The sequence below is a fragment of the Ipomoea triloba genome, chromosome 8 (assembly GCF_003576645.1).
Source record: "Ipomoea triloba cultivar NCNSP0323 chromosome 8, ASM357664v1".
NCBI classification, from domain to species: Eukaryota; Viridiplantae; Streptophyta; class Magnoliopsida; order Solanales; family Convolvulaceae; genus Ipomoea; species Ipomoea triloba.
Window position 1 is genome coordinate 18,661,493 of NC_044923.1, and position 24,427 is coordinate 18,685,919.

Genomic DNA, 24,427 nt, shown 5'->3' on the forward strand with positions numbered 1-24,427 from the left:
CATAGGGGCATTTTAGTAATATGGTAATTATTATTCTAATTATAATTAATTAATATTATTATCATAATATAGGGTAAATTATGGTAATCATAATATATTATATATAGTATAGATTGGTAATTAGTTATTAGTAATTATGGTAATTTATTAGTAATTATGCTAATTATTATGTATTTTATCAAAAAAAATTATTATGATAGTTATTTGTATTTATAGATTAATACATATACGTGCATTAATGTAATACCTGAAAAATGTTTATGGTAATAATTATTATGATAAATTATTATGATATATATTTTATTTATAGATTAATACATATACATGCATTAATGTAATACCACTGACAAATGTTTATGGTATAGATTTATTTATTTATTATGGAATAATAATCTATATAATCTATATCTATATCTATATAATATATATAAAATATATTAGTTATAATTGTATGGAATTCTATTAATTATAATTGAATTCCATATATATTATATTCCAATACCTATTTGTTTACAATTCCATTTATTTATTACCAAATTACCAATTATTACGATAATAAAACATATGAATGGTAATCAAATGAATTACCAATTACCAATTACCAATAATAGTCTGCCTCTCTCTCTTTATGGCTATAAATACAAGAAGAAACCCAGTCAACCACCACCACCAATTTTAACTCTCTTAGTTCTGTTGTTTTTCGTTTGTGAAAGCATCAATGTACATAGGAAGAACCACCATTCTCCATAAAAGTGTGACATATTTACTTTTTTTTTTACTGTTCTTATCTTATCTTTTTTTTTTTTTTTTGGTTACATTCATTGCAGGTTCTTATATTTTGCAATCACAAGCGCGGGGTTAATTGTTGGTAGCTTCAATTGTCGAAAGGTAAGCTAATTTGTCAAATAACTACAACTTTTATTCTAAGTATTAACTATTCTTTTTTAATTGATTTTTTAACTATTCTTTTATATTTGAAATCTATATTTCCAGCTCTCTTGATTCTTTAATTACAAATGCAGATATTTGGAGCCTAATAAGCAATGTGATGCAAAGGATAATGGATCTGTTAAGAGATGTGAAAGTTGAGAAGCAATTAATAAATATTTTCCTGTTGAAATCATAGACATTTTATGTTTTTGGGCATTAAAGATTTCAAATTTTAAATTTGTGTAATTTGTTTAAATCTTAACATTCATGGTTTTACATTACTTTGAATATGTAGTTGTTTTATTCGTTTATTCATACCATGTTCAGAGGTGAAATTATAGTTCAAAAAAATAATTAAAAGAAATTAAACGGCACGGAATTTAGGCCATTTAAAAAAAGTAAATTAATATTAATATTTGATTGAAAATTGAACAAAAAAATTGAATTTATTTTGACAATTAAATTATTAATTATATTAATCATATTAATATTTATGAAGGAAAAAGAAAATGAATATATTAATATTTCATTGGAAATATAATTGGCAATTATATTTTATAATTATATTACTTATTAATTATATGGAAATGAATATTAAAATCTTTTTATGAATGAAAAAGGAAATAAATATTACACACGGGAATCTGTTATTAATATTATGTTACTAATGTTACTAATTGGCACAGGAATCAGGCCAAATGAAAAAGGAGATTAATAATAAAAATTCACTATAAATATAACATAGCTTTCCCTATGCAAAAATTAGTAACCACCAAATGAAATATTAGCAAAAAATTATGAAGGAAAAAGAAATGGAAATGAATATATGAAGGAAAAGGAAATGAATATATTCATATTTCACTGGAAATATAATCGAAAATTATATTATAATTATAATTATATTAATTATTTAGAATGAAAAAAAATGAATTTATTAATATTTCACTGAAAATATATTCAACAATTATATTTTTATAATTATATTACTTTTTAATCATATGGAAATTAATATAAATTTTATGAACAAAAAGAAAATAAATATTACACGGAATCTGTTATTAATATTTTCTTACTAATTGGCAAGGAATCAGGCCAATTAATTGGCAATTATTATCAGGAAAAAGAATGGATGGAAAATATTATTCTTTTGATGAAGGAAAAAGGAAATGAATATACTAAAAGAAAATGGAATATTATGAAAAATGAAATGAATATATTAATATTTCACTGGAAATATAACACAACTTTTCCCTACGAAAAATTAGTAACCACCAAATGAATGATTAGGAAAAAATTATAAAGGAAAAAGGAATGTAAAATAATATTAATTCTTTTTATGAAGGAAAAAGAAATAAATATATTCAAAAGGAAATGAAATATTAGGAAAACGAAATGAACATATTAATATTTCACTGAAATATAACACAGCTTTCTCTACAAACAATTAGTAACCACCAAATGAAATATTAGGGAAAAAATTATGAAGGAAAAAAGAATGGAAATGAATATTAATTTTTTATGAAGGAAAATGGAAATGAATATATTTATAAGAAAATGAAATATTAGGAAAAACGAAAGAATATATTAATATTTCACTGGAAATATACACAACTTTCCATATGAAAAAATTAGTAACCAACAAATGAAATATTAGGAAAAAATTATGAAGGAAAAGGAATGGAGATCAATATTAATTCTTTTTATGAAGGAAAATGAAATGAATATATTTAAAAGAAATGAAATATTAGGAAAAACGAAATGAATATATAATATTTCACTGGAAATATAGCATAGCTTTCCCTACAAAAGAATTAGTAACCAACAAATGAAATATTAGGAAAAATTATGAAGGAAAAATGAATGACAATCAAATAATTCTTTTATAAAGGAAAAAGGAAATGAATATATTCAAAAGGAAATTAAAATATTAGGAAAAATAAAATGAATATATTAATATTTCATTGGAAATATAATCGGCAATTATATTATTATAATTATATAAATTAAATATTAATTAATTAATTAATTATTAATTATATAATAATAGTACTCCATAATAATTAATATTTATTAACTAGAAGGTTGAGCAATCCCTCACCAACTTTAGATGTCGTTGATCAAATTAATTAGTACACGTGTGACATGAACACTGCAGAAGGTCGAACATATTTAATATATAATAATAATAATTTTGTATATACGAATTGATATTCTATTAACGAAAAATAATTAATTTAGTGTAATTGACTAATAATAATTGCTAATAATTATTATGGTAATTAAGCTAAATATTGGTCGTTGAATTTATTTTATACTCCGTAATAATTAAAGTTAAATTATTTCTCATTTTTCCATATTTATTTTTGTAATAATATAATTACTTAAGTTATATTAAATATAGATCTTTTTAAGATAATTGTAAACAAACAAGTCATATATTATTCAATTAATTGAGTGATACTTTTGCACTAATCTTATAATCAAATAAATGTACATGTTCAATATTAATTTTTTTAAAAAATAATTTTCTTTAATTTTATTATCTAAATAAATAATACAAAAATTTATCCGTGAATCGCACGGGTAATTGACAATTATTTGCTCTAATTCAAGCAAAGAAAACATCAGAAAACATAATCAATCCAACTAATTTCATCAATTGCGCTATATAATATTCGATGTTATAATTTATATAATTGTATATCGATCCAAATATTCTTAAAATATTATAACAAATGATGGATAATTAATAAAATAATAAAATAATAAATAAATAAAATAAATGATTTTACCAAAATACCCCTAAGTTTTGGGGGGAAAATTTGGGAGGAGGAAATTGTTTTTATATATAGTATAGATTATTATTATTATTATTATTATTATTATTTTATTTCTTTTGGAAAAGAGAGAAATTTCATTAAGGGGTGTTTGGCAAATAGTTGTTAGTGGGTTTGACTAGCTGGTAGCATTAACTGGTTATAGAAATATGTTTGGTAAATGAAAAAAACTTATGTGAGACCATCTCACAGACCATTGTCCTTGAGACGGGTCAGGTTAAGATGAAATGTAATATTTATACCAGCAAATGTAATACTAAATCATTAATATATATATATATATATATATATATATATATATATATATATATATATATATATATATATATATCCGTCCCTATCGGGGAATTGAAAAAATTTCTCATCCCCGTCCCCGGTCCCCGAAATTTTTCCCCATCCCCGACGGGGACGGGGCACATTGCCATCCCTAACCTAGAGTTAGTGGGATAGTTAATAGATTCAGTGTTGCAAAAATCCCCGCCTAGGCGCTAGGCACCCCTAAACCGAGGCGAATTGCTTCCTAGGCTTCTGCCTAGCGCCTAACTTGGCTGACTGGGTAAATACTAAATAGAGTATCTTACCTTTTAATACATGATATCTTTAGTGGCTTAGGTGGTTGGTGCTTGTGTTGTTAACCCATAAGGTGCAAGTTTGAATCTTAGCTTGTTGGGTACGCCTCAACCAAGATCCACAAGACAATATGATAATTTAATTTTGGCTAAAGTTCCATCCCGCACCATGAACATAAGCGATTCTTCATGCCGCACCCTAACCTTTCATAAGTGATGTTTCGATACACAAACCATAAATTTTTTTTCCACCTAGACTTTTTAGCATGTTTCTTATTGGTTATCGGTAATAATATGGTGACATGGAATTTTTTATTTTTTTTATTTTTCTTTTTTCATATTTTTCTTGCACCTCTCAACTAGCGACGATTTGGAGCGAAAATATTCCGGTTGCGGCTACAACATCCAGAAAGAGTGTACTCTCCACCTGGTGCTTCACCTCCGTGGTGACGCTAAGAAGATCAAGCACAAGCATAAGAAGGTGAAGATGGCGGTGCTTCAATTCTACAAGGTGGATGAGTCTGGGAAGGTGCAGAGGCTCAGGAAGGAGTGCCCGAATGATGAGTGCGGCGTTGGCACCTTCATGGCCAACTACTTCGATCGTCACTACTGTGGTAAGTGCGGCCTCACATATGTCCTTAATAGAAGAAACCTCATCATCATCTTCGTCGTGATCGGCCACGAATGGGTGACTCAATAGCTAAGCTTGGTTACTTTCAGCTTTTCATCAGCTTTCTCTCTCTCATAACCCTTGCCTTCACCAGGTATTGGACCCAAGAAAAAAACATCCATTCCCCCACAAAACAAAAGAAAAATAAAATCACTTATTATTATTATTATTATTATTATTATTATTATTATTTCATGTCCTTCTCTCTTCTCAACTCTCAACTTCGGCTAGGAACTAGGAATCACCATCTCCGATTATCTGGAGTGGCCGCCCGCTCAAGTATCAATTTCTCTCCAGTATTTTTACCCGTGCGTTGCACGGAATGAATTTGTTATAATATTTTAAGAATATTTGGATCGATATACAATTATATAAATTATAACATCAAATATTATATAGCGCAATTGATGAAATTAGTTGGATTGATTATGTTTTCTGATGTTTTCTTTGCTTGAATTAGAGCAAATAATTGTTCAATTACCCGTCCGATTCACGAATAAATTTTTGTATTATTTATTTAGATAATAAAATTAAAGACAAAATTATTTTTTAAAAAATATAATATTGAACATATACATTTATTTGATTATAAGATTAGTACAAAAGTATCACTCAATTAATTGAATAATATATGACTTGTTTGTTTAAAATTATCTTAAAAAGATCTATATTTAATATAACTTAAGTAATTATATTATTACAAAAATAAATATGGAAAAATGAGAAATAATTTAACTTTAATTATTACGGAGTATAAAAATAAATTCAACGACCAATATTTAGCTTAATTACCATAATAATTATTAGACAATTATTATTAGTCAATTACACTAAATTAATTAATTTTCGTTAATAGAAATATCAATTCGTATATACAAAAATTATTATTATTATATATTAAATATGTTCGATTTTCTGCAGTGTTCATGTCACACGTGTACTAATTAATTTGATCAACGACATCTAAAGTTGGTGAGGGAATTGCTCAACCTTCTAGTTAATAAATATTAATTATTATGGAGTATTATTTATTAATATAATTAATAATTAATTAATTAATTAATATTTAATTTATATAATTATAATAATATAATTGCCGATAATATTTCCAATGAAATGTTAATATATTCATTTTATTTTTCCTAATATTTTAATTTCCTTTTGAATATATTCATTTCCTTTTTCCTTTATAAAATGAATTATTGATTGTCATTCATTTTTCCTTCATAATTTTTTCCTAATATTTCATTTGTTGGTTACTAATTCTTTTGTAGGGAAAGCTATGCTATATTTCCAGTGAAATATTAATATATTCATTTCGTTTTTCCTAATATTTCATTTCCTTTTAAATATATTCATTTCATTTTTTCTTCATACAAAGAATTAATATTGATCTCCGTTCCTTTTTCCTTCATAATTTTTTCCTAATATTTCATTTGTTGGTTACTAATTTTTTCATATGGAAAGTTGTGTTATATTTCCAGTGAAATATTAATATATTCCTTTCATTTTTCCTAATATTTCATTTTCTTATAAATATATTTATTTCCATTTTCCTTCATAAAAAATTAATATTCATTTCCATTCTTTTTTCCTTCATAATTTTTTCTTAATCTTTTTCTAATATTTCATTTGGTGGTTACTAATTTATTTGTAGAGAAAGCTGTGTTATATTTCTAGTGAAATATTAATATGTTCATTTCGTTAATTCTAATATTTCATTTCCTTTTGAATATATTTATTTCATTTTTCCTTCATAAAAAGAATTAATATTATTTTACATTCCTTTTTCCTTTATAATTTTTTCCTAATCATTCATTTGGTGGTTACTAATTTTTTCGTAGGGAAAAGTTGTGTTATATTTCTAGTGAAATATTAATATATTCATTTCATTTTTCATAATATTCCATTTTCTTTTTAGTATATTCATTTCCTTTTTCCTTCATCAAAAGAATCTATTCCTTTCCATCCATTCCTTTTTCCTGATAATAATTGTCAATTAATTGGCCTCATTCCTTGCCAATTAGTAAGAAAATATTAATAACAGGTTCCCGTGTAATATTTATTTTCTTTTTGTTCATAAAAATTTATTATTAATTTCCATATGATTAAAAAGTAATATAATTATAAAAATATAATTGTTGAATATATTTTCAGTGAAATATTAATAAATTCATTTTTTTTCATTCTAAATAATTAATATAATTATAATTATAATATAATTTTCGATTATATTTCCAGTAAATATGAATATATTTATTTCCTTTTTCCTTGATATATTCATTTCCATTTCTTTTTTCCTTCATAATTTTTTGCTAATATTTCATTTGGTGGTTACTAATTTTTGCATAGGTAAAGATGTGTTATATTTATAGTGAATTTTTATTATTAATCTCCTTTTTCATTTGGTCTGATTCTTGTGCCAATTAGTTACATTAGTAACATAATATTAATAACAGATTCCCGTGTGTAATATTTATTTACTTTTTCATTCATAAAAAGATTTTAATATTCATTTCCATATAATTAATAAGTAATATAATTATAAAATATAATTTCTAATTATATTTCCAATGAAATATTAATATATTCATTTTCTTTTTCCTTCATAAATATAAATGTGATTAATGTAATTAAAATAATTTAATTGTCAAAATAAATTCAATTTTTTTTGTTCAATTTTCAATCAAATATTAATATTAATTTACTTTTTTAAAAGGCTTAAATTCCGTGCTGTTTAATTTCCAGTTAATTATTTGTTTGAACTATAATTTCACCTCTGAACATTGTATGAATAAACGAATAAAACAACTACATATTCAAAGTAATGTAAAACCATGAAATGTTAAGATTTAAACAAATTACACAAATTTAAAATTTGGAATCTTTAATGCCCAAAAACATAAAATGTCTATGATTTCAATAGGAAAATATTTTATTAATTGCTTCTCAACTTTCACATCTCTTAACAGATCCATTATCCTTTGCATCACATTGCTTATTAGGCTCCAAATATCTGCATTTGTAATTAAAGAATCAAAAGAGCCGGAAATATAAGATTTCAAATATAAAAGAATAGTTAAAAAAATCAATTAAAAAAGAATAGTTAATACTTAGAATAAAAGTTGTAGTTATTTGACAAATTAGCTTACCTTTCCACAATTGAAGCTACCAACAATTAACCCTCGCGCTTGTGATTGCAAAATATAAGAACCTGCAATGAATGTAACCAAACAAATAAGAAAAAAAAAAGAGATAAGATAAGAACAGTAAAAAAGAATAGTAAATATGTCACACTTTTATGGAGAATGATGGTTCTTCCTATGTACATTGATGCTTTTACAAACGAAAAACAACAAACTAAGAGAGTATAAAATTGGTGGTGGTGGTTGGCTGGGTTTCTTCTTGTATTTATAGCCATAAAGAGATAGAGGCAGAGCTATATTATTGGTAATTGGTAATAATTGGTAATTCATTTGATTACCATTCATATGTTTTCAACATTATCGTAATAATTGGTAATTGGTAATAAATAAATAGAATTGTAAACAAATAGGTATTGGAATATAATATATATGTAATTCAATTATAATTAATAGAATTCCATACAATTATAACTAATATATTTTTATATATTATTATATAGATATAGATATAGATATATATAGATTATTATTCTACCATAATAAATAAATAAATAAATCTATACCATAAACATTTGTCAGTGGTATTACATTAATGCACGTATATGTATTAATCTATAAAATATAAATATACTATCATAATAATTTTTTTTGAAAAAATCATAATAATTAATTACCATAAACATTTTTCAGCAGTATTACATTAATGCATGTATATGTATTAATCTATAAAATACAAATATACTATCATAATAATTTTTTTTGATAAAACACTATCATAATAATTAGCATAATTACTAATAAGGAATTACCATAATTACTAATAACTAATTACCAATCTATACTATATATAATATATTATGATTACCATAATTACTAATATTATGATAAAATAATATTAATTAATTATAATTAGAATAATAATTACCATATTACTAAAATGCCCCTATGTTTGGGCGGGAAATTTTTTAGGAGGATAATGCTTTTATATATAGTATAGATTATGTGCGCCAATAATGATTTGATTGCATGGTCAACCTTCATTGCTTCTTTCTTGGTCTTGTTGTTGTTGTTGTTGTTCAATATGCATGATCGTTGGTTGTGAAGCTCAACACTCTTATTTTCGTTCCGGACATGTAGTTTATGCTTGTGTTTGTTGATTTTAGCTATGAGAAAAAGTTGGAACTCTGATATTCTTTTTCGTTAGATTAATTAAGCAATTTTATGTTTAAATCAAGTGGGTTGTATTTAGTTTTTAGTTTAGAACCATAAAGCTGTAAATTTTTGCTTTAATTTAGTTAGTGGTTTTGTTATAATTACTCACTATTACTCATTGCACTGTTAATTCTGCCATTTGAAGCTATTTGCATATGTGATTATGTCTTAAGGTACCTCTGCACCTGCTGCTTCCTGGTTTTGTCTTAAGGTACCTCTGCACCAGTATTCCAGAAAATACATGGGTAGTCTTTCCTATTCTCTCAGATTTCCGCCCACATGCATTCCAAGTATGCTGGGTCATACAATTTGACTAGTGGATATGTGAATGAATTAATGATGAGTCGTTTGGTGCCTGCAACTCGAGGTGCGGGCATGGGAACTTTATCACTGCAGTCTCCAATTCTTATCTATCCCCATGGACAAGTATGTACCGAACACCACAACAATGAAAGGATCTACAACTACTGGTAATAATGGAGTCTCATTCATTAAGCCAAGGCCGCCACCAAAAGTCATGGATGTATGGGATGGGTTGGAAAAACTGGACAAGAAAAAGGTCAGCCCATCACCATAGCCTAAATTGATCGCACTCGGGATACAACCAAGTACCTTCTTAATCATGACGTCAATTGCAGATGCCGGAGATGACGAGAGGCCGTCAGAGATGGTGACGTAGTGGATGTCAAGGCTGGGCTTGCAGATGCCGGAGAACATGCCGACGATTGATGGGTGTTGATGAAGGTGACTACAAAGCCTTTCAGTGGATGGAGGGAATGACATTTATCAAGATTGCATGGAAATTGACTTTGAAAATGTCCAAATCAATACAGTACCGATGCTATGTCAGCAAGGTAACAGGGAAACCTGCTAAAAAGTCTAGGTGGAGAAAATTTTATAGTTTGTGCATTGAAACAACACTTATGAAAGGTTAGGGTGCGGCATGAAGAATCGTTTATGGTTCATGGTGCGGGATGACGCTTTAGCCTTTAATTTTTGTTGTGATTATTGCCTTTAGCTCATAGTCATCCCCGGAAAAACAGATCGTATTTGTAATGGAAACAATACAAAAAGAAAGAAAAAGAGAAAAGTAACAATGTAGAGATAAAGTTATAACAATTTCATTCCATCATCATCTTCAATACAAAGGGGTACAACATATATATAATAATCTACAAATGTAACTATAATATTTAATGGTAATAATATGACCGTTACAACTGTTATAAAATACAATCATGATGTCCATTTAATAATAATATTTATAACACTTCTCATTGGACTTTTTTTTTTTTTATTTATAATCATGCCTCGTTAAAAACTTGCTAGAAAAACCTATGAAAAAAACCTAGTCGAGAAAAGAGTAAACGATATATGGGAAATACAACTAAAGTATTTTTGGTATTTTGGATGCTAGGGAAAAATAAGAATAAATCTAGGAAATATTAATAGGAAGAGATGGGTTAAATTCGGGGTATTACTCTATTGATGCTTTAACACTTGAGTTTGGGGGAAGAACATTTTACCTAGGGTCTTGAAGCTAGCACAAAGAAATCCAAGTCTTAACCAGGATTAAAGCAATGGTTGCCCCACTCCCGTGGTGAATCAACTCAAATTCTTGAAGAACAAAAGCTAATGTAAGCCCCAATCTACCCCTATTTCCATAGTGGGGGAAATGGGGTTGAGATTGGGAAGGCGCGCTCAAGTCTTCCATCTAATCCTCATTGAGATGAAAGACTTTCCAAGTACAAACAACAATTGCTACGCATCAACTATTGCAAGATATAAATAAGTCCCAACTCAAACTCAAGAACCCTAGGTGGATGTTCATCCCTTTTATGCAATAATTACATATCTAGCATCAATATAACTGTATAAGTAATAACTCCCTAATCTAACCCAAATAAAAGACTACTCACTCATTTGGAAGGTAAACATAGCAATTTCAAGTAGAAAATCATAAATGTGCAATAAATATAAAGAAGAGAAGAAATGAAGAAATATATTTTTCAAAAAAAAAAAAAGAAATGAAGAAATAAACCACTTTACTATTAAATGAAAGGAAAGAGTTGGTGAGATCCACTCTAAATCTTCAATACAAAGCTCCAAAATATGTAAGTAGTGTAAATCTAAGCTAGGCTAGGCTATATTAATCTATGGAAATGAGAGAAAACTAGTCTAAGCTATCTAGGGTTCAAACTTGGACACAAAATGCATAAAATCATCTTTTATACTGTGCAGAGGAACAAGTCCACAGCCTCCCACACGGCTGTGTACATGGCCGTGTGGTGCCACTGCTGAATAGAAACACAATCAGGGGCAAACGGCCACTCACACGGCCGTGTGAGGTCTTCTTGTCTTCTTTTCCTCCCGCTTCGCGTTCCGCTACTCCTATCCTCCTTGAGTGAGATCTTGGCTTCCAAAATTGTTCCAATATGCTCCAAGAAGTTTCCTATTGACTCGTTGTGACCCACTTTATCTAAGAACACCAAACCACACAAACAAGCCATGTATTCTACTCAAGTTAAAGCACTTTACACTACAACAAACTGTGTTTTTAGCGACATATACTTAGCGGCGGTTATATATAACCGCCTCTAAATAATTATTTTGAGGCGGTTAATAAACCGCCTCTAATTTAATATGTAAACTTAAATAATTAATTGTTAGCGACAATTATATGTGGCGGTTCATCGTAACCGCCACTAAATAATTAAAACACTAATAAATCAGTAAATAATAATAATAATAATAGTAAATCAGTAATTGTTCTCGCCTTCTTCACTGACCATTTTCTCTGTCTACTTCGATCACACCCTCCATTTTCTGATTTCTCCGTCTTCTTCGATCGCTCTTCCCTGCGATTCCGGCGGCCGCTTCTTCCCTGCGATTCCACCTCTTCTCTCGCCGCTCATCTTCAAATCTTCTCAACCCTCACTCATCGCTCATCGCTCATCGCTCACCGTTTTTTTTCCTCATGTCGAACCAAGCTCCGAGAAGCTATCTTCTCGATCTCAAGCCCCCAATCTCGCCGATTAGTCACCGCTCCGTCTCGTCCCGTCGCCGGCGTCGACGCTTAACCGGACTCCTCTGCCACCTAGAAGCTTCAAACATCTTTTGAACTAATATCGTAAGTGTTGTTTCTTTCAATTTCTTTTTTTTTTTAATTTAATCTGTATATAATCTCTGGAAGAATTTGTATTTATTCACACTGCAAATGTATCTTTTTCAAATCACAGCAACTATAGAATAGTAATTTGATTCTCGACTTCATTTGCGAGTTAATGAGCTAGGGATTTTGCGTTTTGGGGATTTTTTTTCATGGGTAATTGTAGGTTGTGGTGAGGATCAGGTTTATGAATTAATTACTGTTTTGAGCTCAAATCTGTTCTTGATTGGATGCTTATGTTATCTACTTAGTTTAATTTGCTCAACTTGAGAAAATGTTTGAATTGGGGGATTGATTTTCACAACTTGTTATGTGTAAATGAGGAGGATGTATTTCAATCAGTTGGGATGGATCCCTTTGGTTAAGGATGCATTGGCAGGTTATAACACATCACTCTTGGCTTATGGACAGGTAGTGTATGATAAGCTGATTTTTATCCTCATCTTTTTATGTCCTTGATTCTTAGGTCTTTCTATATATTAGTAGCAGTACTTACATTTGGTTAATTGTTACCAGACTGGGAGTGAAAAGACATACACATTGTGGGGACCTCCCAGTGCAATGGTTGAGACTCCATCAACCAATAGTCTTCAGGGCATTGTTCGACGCATTTTTCAGGTGCTGTTTGATAACATTCAGAGAGTAAGTCTGCCATTTTGGCCCTTTCTTTTGTCATGTTAAAATGCAAAGGAAGTATGGAATAGGGCATTCCTGATTTTTTTTGACTATTTAGGAGCATGAGAATTCTAAAGATAAACAAATAAGTTACCAATGCCGTTGTTCATTCCTTGAGGTAAATTACGTTGACACCTTGGACGTAGCTATTCTTATACTTGTGTTGAGATATGTACTAAGTAGCTTACTGACTGTTGTAGGTATACAATGGCCATATTGGGGATTTACTTGATCCTATGCAGAGGAATTTGAAGGTAAAAATTCTGCATCCTTTCATGCAAGCAAAAAGTTAATTTCAAAATTTTGTTATGCTATTCTTCATTAGTGTGTATGGTAATGAGAATGAAGTCTTTGGTTGTAATGCTTCAAATAAAGGATGACACCAAAAATGGATTTTATGTTGAGAATTTGACAGAGGAATATGTGAGCACATATGAAGATGTCACACAGATTTTGATTAAGGTAAGAAACATGCATCAATACATTTGACATTGTCTGTAATTTATAGTTCTTTAATTTATGTTTTTATTTACACTTTCACAAGTGATTCTAGTGTTACTTGATCCCATGTAATGTTGATTTGGTTGCGTACCACTGTGCAGGGTCTTTCAAGTAGAAAGGTTGGGTTAACAGGAGTAAACTCAAAAAGTTCAAGGTCTCATGGTGTGTTCACATGCATCATTAAGTCCTGGCGCAAGGTATTGTGATGATCTTTTAGGTTACAATACATGTGCCATTGACTTTCTTTACACACTATTTAGATGGGTAGGAAGTGAGGTTAAGGAAATGTGAGGGAATACAAATAATGTATTAGGTGCCAAAATTATGATATTATGTCAAGATTACTTATTCATCTATATGAATGTATTGGGAGAACTCATCAAAGTGCTTTGGTAGTTTAAAGACAAGCAGAATTACCCTTGTTGATCTTGCTTGATTTGAACAAAATATACTTGAAGATGCTGGTTGACAATCTATAAAGGAAGGAAAATTCGTGAAAAAGTCTACTGTCACAATTGGGGTATGTCTAATACATAGATATCAGTTGTTTGATAATCTTTTGGTGGCAACTGCACCAATTTCATTTTACTTATTGTCCTTGACGTATTTTCGAATTTGCAGCTTCTGGAATGGAATGGTAACAAAGATTGTGAACAAGAGATTGTTAAAGAAATCCAGGGAGAGGTCGATCACGATGATACGGGCAAATGCTTTGATATGGCAGAGAGGGATGCCCTTCCTACATAAATTGAAAATCTAAAGAGCAAACTGCAGCCATATATTGATGACCCTATGAACAAATCAACCGAAAGAGCGAGGACCTCTTTGTTGTTACAATCAATTCAATTGGGAAAGAGTGGTGCATATGCAAAAGGTTGTAGTGAGAAAGAACTTGAGGCAGAAAGGCAGAGATGGACCGAGATGGAGAGTGAATGGATTTCACTAATTGATGAATTGAGAATCAATCTTGAGTCCATCCGCCAATGAGCAAAGAAGAAGGTGGAGATGGAGTTGAAACTTGAGAAGTGTACAGAGTAGTTGGATGTTGCACTTCAAAGATCTGTCATTTGATGTTGCTTTTGAATACTATGCTCAAATATTAATATATTATTGAATACATTGAATGTTACAACTGATTTTCTTTCCAATTAAATGTGTACATAGAGTTTATTTGTGATTGCAATACACATTTTAATAAAAAGATTTTTGAATAAATATAATTAAATGATAATTATAAAAATAATATAATTTAATTATAAATAAAGAAAAATAATTAGCGACACTTAATAACCGTCACTAAATTTCTTAAAAGTAAATTAAAAAAATATTTAGCGACACTTAATAACCGCCACTAAAGTTAAAAAAAATATATTTAGCGACACTTAATAACCGCCACTAAAATTTAAAGGAATAAACTAATAGTTATATTTAGTGGCGGTTAGAGAACCGCCGCTAAAAGCAAAGTAAACTACCTTATATTTAGCGGCGGTTTCAAAACCGCCGCTAAATGCAATGCTGATCAACAATTCCCACACTTGTTTAAAATCGCCTCTAAATCCTTCGCGACACACTATTTAGACACGGTTGGAGAACCGCCTCTAAATAGTTTAGTGGCGGTTTTGAACTGCCTCTAAATAACAAATTAACCGCCTCTAAATAACCTTTTTGGTGTAGTGTTACAAAGCAAAAATAGTCAAAATAGGGGGTAAAAATAGGTTAAGAACTAAAGGTATCAAGTTCATATGCCGTAGTCTGATCTGTCTGATGCCATTTATGACTTTGTTCTTGAGGTCGCATGTGGCGGGCCTCCCTTGCCCGCCACAACGACCCTCATGGGTTATTTGGTTCCAGTGTTGAATTATTTTATCGTAATTCAGTGTGCGATATCTTTTAAACCTAATTAAGTGTCAAATGTTATGAGTGGATATTTTCTATAAATGAGTGGTGTTCTCCTGATTGAAACCTATTTTAAATACTCACAATCACTATGCTTTCAACCTCAAAATTTATGTACAAATGAGTCTGTGTTTTACTGGAAGGAGTTGATAAAGCTATATGTTCATGTGTATATGTATCCGGTGAGGTGAGAAGGCCACCTAGATGACCGCCTTCTCACAGTGAGAAGGCGACCGCCTGGGTCGCCTCTCCACCGGAGAAGGCAACCCAATGGTCACCTTCTCGCCAATGATTTTTATGTCGGAGATATCGTCAGAGTACGCTAGAAATTTGACCGGAACCCTAGTGACCTGTGATAACATGTCACTAGTCAGTTTTTGGACTTTTTTTGCACCAAGATACAATGTTGAATTGATGGGTTTAATTGCTACATTAAAAAATTTATGGGCCTAATTGACTTCTTAGTTAAAATTTGAGTGTTTATTTGACCCTTTTCCCTCTAATTATTTACAACATTATTAACGTTTCTGTTGTTCATGGCAAATTATTGTGTGGACCATGGTGTACATAGCTATGTGGACCACGATCCACATAGCTGTGTGGACCATGAATATAAGGTACATTTTTATTATACTAAAAGTACATTATTTTTGTATTGAAGGTACATTATTTCATAGTATATATAAAATAATGTACTTTCAGTACTTAAATAATGTTCATTAAAATAATGTATATTAAAATAATGAACTTTATGTACAAAAAATAATACACTTTTAGTATATTAAAAATGTACTTTTTATTTATGGTCCACGCAACTGTGTGGACCATGGTCCATGCAATAATGATTCGTTGTTCATGCACTGATCTTATTCTGGAAATGAAGTCTATTGAATCAGTAATTGAAATCTAAATATTGTAGAAATTCTTGCATGTAATGCCACAGCCTTAGCCCGAAGAATATATTGAAGTATCATTTTTTATACTTAATAATAATAATAATAATTATTATTATTATTATTGTTATTATTATTAAGTTTAAAGGTTGGAGTTAAAACTAAGCAAAACACCCCGGGGAGGCGAACCAACTTAGCTCTAACTTTTCTTCAACTTCACTCTATTATTGCTACTATTATTATTATTTGTGTGTAGTGTGTACGTGTCTCGAATCTTTGAAACTATAAAGTAAACAAACATCATTGCCCCAGTGATTTACTCACCAACAGCTTTTGCTGCCCGTTAATTATCTCCAACTACAGATAGTTGTGGTGTGATGGCATTGGCTCTTAGCTTTCAAATGGGAGTTAACATGTTTGAGTCTCTTTCAATAAATGATGTTGACATATCATGTTCTTTAGTAGATACTAAGAATATGTTTAGATTGTAGTTAAAAAAAAAAAAAACTATTGCATAATTGTATCCCTAAACAGTAACGCAATAACCCAGCAGTTAGAAAAATCAGAGAAAAAAAAAGTGACATGCTTAGTGTCAAAGGAACTCCTTTCCCTTGGATTTCACTCAAGACTCAAGAAGCATTTCAATGTAAATACCCTGACTGAGAAGAAGAAAGCATCAAGCGAACTGCAGGTTCCAAATCTAAAACAAAACAATGCCCCCAGAACAAGTCTTTACCTATTATCAATCCAAAACTACTCCACTACTTGTAAGCTCATCATTCATATCTGATCTCCCAAAATCGCATTCATTCAAACACGCTGTTTCTGATCCTCTCTTCAGTAAGTGTTATTCATCCATGAAAATTACCAGAAAGAATGTCATCCCAGTTCTTGTCTTCGTATTATCAGTAGCTTCCCTTATTAGACTCTTGAAAATTAGTGTCATCACTGCTTCCTTCTCTTCATTCTACTACTACCCATGGTCACCCGGAGGAACTGCTGCTCTGCCACCAACTCGGCTCGCTCTAGTAAGTGGCGATGATCACCATCTCAATATTCTCAGCAAGAAGGAAATGAGGTTTCTCTCGGATCTTATATCCGAAAGAGCCCCCTGCAATATCCTGGTTTTTGGGCTCGAAAGCCAGTACTCAGGTCTCATTTCAATGCTGAATGTGGGTGGATTCACTCTCTTTCTTGAGGACAATGATGATAAGATGAAAACAGAAACGATGATGATGAGTATGAATAAGAGTCGAGTTCACAAGGTGGAGTATCAGACACGTGCTGAAGATGCATATCAGCTTCTCAAAGATGCAAGGAAACACCCACATCTCTGCTCACCATTGGCTAGCTATAGCATTACAAGTAATAGAAGCAGCAACGGAAGAAGTGGAAGGTGCAAACTGGCAAACGCATTGTTAGCAAGGCTTTCACAAGAGGTTTACGAGACAGATTGGGATGTGGTGGTGGTGGACGGACCTTCAGGACATCAAGCTGAGTCCCCCGGCAGAATGGCCACTATCTATGCGGCTGCTGTGCTAGCAAGAAAAATAAGGACAACAAGTGATGATGAGAAGATGCAGGCGGTAGATGTAGTTGTGCACGATGTTGATCGGATGATTGAGAAATGGTTTTCGTGGGAGTTCTTGTGTGCCAACAACTTGGTTGCTTCCAAAGGCAGATTCTGGAATTTTAGAATACAGCCGTATAAGTCAAATAATGCCACCAAATTTTGTTAGGTGATCCCCATTTGTAGATTTTAATGAGATTTTGGAATAGTAAAATGTTAAGAATAAGTATTTTATAAATGTGAAGGTAGGTTTTGGGAGTATTTTTCTCATGCAAATTTAAGGTAAAGGGGCGGCTCACTATGGGAAGAGAACTACGCCTCGAGTGCTTGAGACGCAGCGTAAATAAATTTTTTATTTTGTTTTATTTTTTATTATTATTATTTTTTACTTTCACTTCCATTTTCTCTTTACTAATCACTTCAAAATCTTTACTATTGGGGAAGGTCTATCAACTTCCATACAGTATGTCAGGACAAGCTAATAAGGCTTTTTTTTTTCCTATTAGCATTGCATTAAAGAAATGGGAAATGGAAGAAAGGTTTTACAGTACACAAATTAAGGCAAAAGGAAACGGAAGCAAATAAAGCAACCAAGGGTAATATAAGTGTGTTTCTTTGTAATATATGTTGACCCATGCTAAATTGCTAATCTATAACCAAATAATTTTTTTTAGATACACTAGTATTTTTACACGTGCAATGCACGGAATGAATTTGTTATAATATTTTAAGAATATTTGGATCCATATACAATTATATAAATTACTAATTTTTCACCCGCATTGCGCGAATGAGATAATGCCCAATAATTATTTTTAAATAAATATTTCAAAGTATATCAATGCAAGATTATATAGGAGATATTCGTGCATATGTAATTGAATAATGTTGAACTAGTGTTTTACCCGTGTGCTGCACGGAAAACATTTTGTTATTATAAATTTAAATAATAAAATTTAAAAATACAAATATATTATAATGCACAATATAATAATATAGTTGAATTTTCGTACATACAAAATTAAAATTTTGTATGATTAATATAATCTCTAATATCATATACATATTTATATAAATTTATAGAGAAAAACTTACATTATTAAATTGAATTATTCCTAATCTTATTTCATATATATTATAATTCTAACAATATGATTAATAACTAAGAAATTATACTTAGAAATTTAAAAAATGTAAAATTTAAATTTTGTATATGTGATTGTGTAATACAATGTATATACAAATAATATTTATTAATATGTATATATGTAAATTCTATAATATAATTTCTATAATTATAATTTATATTGATATATTATAATTAAAATAATTAAATTTATAAACTGATAAATAGAATTTTTATTTTGTATGATTAATATAATGCATAAGTATATGTATGTATGCATTTTTATAAATTTAAATATTTATGAATACACATTTTGTTAATTTTATAATTTTATTTTTAATTATATTTTATATTAAATTAATTATAATTAAGAAAATTACATTTACAAATTAAAAGAATTTAATTTTTAAATCTATATAGATTAATGTAGTCCCTAACTATATTATATTTTTTTTTTTTGAAAAACCTAACTATATTATATATTTAGACAAATTTTTAAATATTTTTGAATTTTTAATTAAGAATATGAGTTTGGACATAATTTAAAATAATTTTTAATAAATATTCATTGTAGTAATTAACGTGTATAATTATGGCAATAATCACAATTCCATAAAAAAATGTATATATATTTTTATATTGTACAAAATACTATAAATATAATATGTCTACAAAAATTGATAAAAAGAGAAATTAATAATTTTTATTATTATATAGATATTGATAAATATTATATAATTTTTTTCCTTGCATGAAAAACCATTCTTATTTTAAAATTTTACATTGATATATGAGTTTTGTATCAAAATCTACTTTGGTGATATTTTAAACTTTGAGTAACACTTGTGTGAGACTGTCTCACGGGTCTCAATTCGTTAAACGGGTCAGATCTTTGATTAATAGGTCAGATCTTTGACCTTGTTAGTTAAGGATCCAACACGTCTCACGGATTGAGACCATGAGACAGTCACACACAAGTTTTTTCCTTAAGCTTTTGTTTGTTATCATAAATAGTAATAGATGTCTAGAAACCATTTAGTTTTGTTTCTAAATATTTTTCAACCCGTAAATGAGCACAATCAAACATCTCTAGATCATTATTTAAATAATAGGTCCACAATAGACTTTGTGGTTCAAGATTTGTAGATCTATGATATGTTTTTAACTAATTTATTTGAAAGTTTATTTCTTTTAGTTCTATTATCTCTTTTTCTTTTAGTTCTATTACCTATTGTTCTTGTCATGCATCTTGTGCTCAGATGACATGTAGTGACTCTCCCGTATGGGAGGTCATGAGATTGAGCCTTGTATTCAAAAAAAATAAATCTCTTATTCTTCTTCGTTTTAAATTGATAGATCTCGAGATGATGCATCATTCTTAAATATGTGAATTTCAATAAATTTAATAAAATTATATTTAAATGTGAGATATTTACCCAATAACATTATATATTTTTTTCAAACTCCGCAAATGTAAGTTAGTTCAATTAGTTCATTTTTATGTTAGTTTTTCTTCAGTTATGTTATTAACGTAAATTAATTTGTTTTGAGCTCATAATATTTAAATAATAACTATTATTTTAGATTTGTAAATTTTTATAATTTATGGTATTTTATAAAATTTGTTCACAACATTTGAACTATAAAACTTTGAAATTAATGCAATAATACTTATATTTGTTATTAGTAGAGAGCTAAAATCATAATAATGATATATTATACCTTTCACATTTTAAACTTTGAAAACCAACATCACTTATGTAGGGAGAAATTTATATATAGTAGTAATAATATTGTAGTTATTTTTAAAAGTTAGATGAAGTAAACAAATTGACATGCAACAATTTTTTTATTTGGGTGAACTTTTGACATGCAACAATGATTCAATATTGGGTTTATCGAGGCAAACCCCACTCCTCTTCCGAGTATGTGAGTAAACCCTCGCCCTGTGATCCTAGCCGGCAAAGGACCACAAGGAGGTTAACCAGCCTAGGTTGCCCATAGCTGACCGNTAATCTTATTTCATATATATTATAATTCTAACAATATGATTAATAACTAAGAAATTATACTTAGAAATTTAAAAAATGTAAAATTTAAATTTTGTATATGTGATTGTGTAATACAATGTATATACAAATAATATTTATTAATATGTATATATGTAAATTCTATAATATAATTTCTATAATTATAATTTATATTGATATATTATAATTAAAATAATTAAATTTATAAACTGATAAATAGAATTTTTATTTTGTATGATTAATATAATGCATAAGTATATGTATGTATGCATTTTTATAAATTTAAATATTTATGAATACACATTTTGTTAATTTTATAATTTTATTTTTAATTATATTTTATATTAAATTAATTATAATTAAGAAAATTACATTTACAAATTAAAAGAATTTAATTTTTAAATCTATATAGATTAATGTAGTCCCTAACTATATTATATTTTTTTTTTTTGAAAAACCTAACTATATTATATATTTAGACAAATTTTTAAATATTTTTGAATTTTTAATTAAGAATATGAGTTTGGACATAATTTAAAATAATTTTTAATAAATATTCATTGTAGTAATTAACGTGTATAATTATGGCAATAATCACAATTCCATAAAAAAATGTATATATATTTTTATATTGTACAAAATACTATAAATATAATATGTCTACAAAAATTGATAAAAAGAGAAATTAATAATTTTTATTATTATATAGATATTGATAAATATTATATAATTTTTTTCCTTGCATGAAAAACCATTCTTATTTTAAAATTTTACATTGATATATGAGTTTTGTATCAAAATCTACTTTGGTGATATTTTAAACTTTGAGTAACACTTGTGTGAGACTGTCTCACGGGTCTCAATTCGTTAAACGGGTCAGATCTTTGATTAATAGGTCAGATCTTTGACCTTGTTAGTTAAGGATCCAACACGTCTCACGGATTGAGACCATGAGACAGTCACACACAAGTTTTTTCCTTAAGCTTTTGTTTGTTATCATAAATAGTAATAGATGTCTAGAAACCATTTAGTTTTGTTTCTAAATATTTTTCAACCCGTAAATGAGCACAATCAAACATCTCTAGATCATTATTTAAATAATAGGTCCACAATAGACTTTGTGGTTCAAGATTTGTAGATCTATGATATGTTTTTAACTAATTTATTTGAAAGTTTATTTCTTTTAGTTCTATTATCTCTTTTTCTTTTAGTTCTATTACCTATTGTTCTTGTCATGCATCTTGTGCTCAGATGACATGTAGTGACTCTCCCGTATGGGAGGTCATGAGATTGAGCCTTGTATTCAAAAAAAATAAATCTCTTATTCTTCTTCGTTTTAAATTGATAGATCTCGAGATGATGCATCATTCTTAAATATGTGAATTTCAATAAATTTAATAAAATTATATTTAAATGTGAGATATTTACCCAATAACATTATATATTTTTTTCAAACTCCGCAAATGTAAGTTAGTTCAATTAGTTCATTTTTATGTTAGTTTTTCTTCAGTTATGTTATTAACGTAAATTAATTTGTTTTGAGCTCATAATATTTAAATAATAACTATTATTTTAGATTTGTAAATTTTTATAATTTATGGTATTTTATAAAATTTGTTCACAACATTTGAACTATAAAACTTTGAAATTAATGCAATAATACTTATATTTGTTATTAGTAGAGAGCTAAAATCATAATAATGATATATTATACCTTTCACATTTTAAACTTTGAAAACCAACATCACTTATGTAGGGAGAAATTTATATATAGTAGTAATAATATTGTAGTTATTTTTAAAAGTTAGATGAAGTAAACAAATTGACATGCAACAATTTTTTTATTTGGGTGAACTTTTGACATGCAACAATGATTCAATATTGGGTTTATCGAGGCAAACCCCACTCCTCTTCCGAGTATGTGAGTAAACCCTCGCCCTGTGATCCTAGCCGGCAAAGGACCACAAGGAGGTTAACCAGCCTAGGTTGCCCATAGCTGACCGNAACCATTCTTATTTTAAAATTTTACATTGATATATGAGTTTTGTATCAAAATCTACTTTGGTGATATTTTAAACTTTGAGTAACACTTGTGTGAGACTGTCTCACGGGTCTCAATTCGTTAAACGGGTCAGATCTTTGATTAATAGGTCAGATCTTTGACCTTGTTAGTTAAGGATCCAACACGTCTCACGGATTGAGACCATGAGACAGTCACACACAAGTTTTTTCCTTAAGCTTTTGTTTGTTATCATAAATAGTAATAGATGTCTAGAAACCATTTAGTTTTGTTTCTAAATATTTTTCAACCCGTAAATGAGCACAATCAAACATCTCTAGATCATTATTTAAATAATAGGTCCACAATAGACTTTGTGGTTCAAGATTTGTAGATCTATGATATGTTTTTAACTAATTTATTTGAAAGTTTATTTCTTTTAGTTCTATTATCTCTTTTTCTTTTAGTTCTATTACCTATTGTTCTTGTCATGCATCTTGTGCTCAGATGACATGTAGTGACTCTCCCGTATGGGAGGTCATGAGATTGAGCCTTGTATTCAAAAAAAATAAATCTCTTATTCTTCTTCGTTTTAAATTGATAGATCTCGAGATGATGCATCATTCTTAAATATGTGAATTTCAATAAATTTAATAAAATTATATTTAAATGTGAGATATTTACCCAATAACATTATATATTTTTTTCAAACTCCGCAAATGTAAGTTAGTTCAATTAGTTCATTTTTATGTTAGTTTTTCTTCAGTTATGTTATTAACGTAAATTAATTTGTTTTGAGCTCATAATATTTAAATAATAACTATTATTTTAGATTTGTAAATTTTTATAATTTATGGTATTTTATAAAATTTGTTCACAACATTTGAACTATAAAACTTTGAAATTAATGCAATAATACTTATATTTGTTATTAGTAGAGAGCTAAAATCATAATAATGATATATTATACCTTTCACATTTTTAAACTTTGAAAATCAACATTACGTAGGAAGAAATTTATATATAGTAGTAATAATATTGTAGTTATTTTTAAAAGTTAGATGAAGTAAAGAAATTGACATGCAACAATTTTTTTTGGGTGAACTTTTGACATGCAACAATGATTCTCTATATATATATATATATATATATGAATCAAATTAAATTATTTTAATTTTAATTAAAATTCAAAAAATAAAACAAA

General features: G+C 28.6%; 1 protein-coding gene across 1 annotated transcript; it reads left to right on the forward strand.

The window, feature by feature from the left end:
• The first annotated feature begins 17,211 nt into the window (after nt 1-17,211).
• On the forward strand, nt 17,212-18,237 carry LOC116027077 (probable methyltransferase At1g27930). The gene has a single exon (XM_031268504.1). The coding sequence runs from the start codon at nt 17,212-17,214 to the stop codon at nt 18,235-18,237; it is 1,026 nt and encodes a 341-aa protein (XP_031124364.1).
• Nucleotides 18,238-24,427: the final 6,190 nt, after the last annotated feature.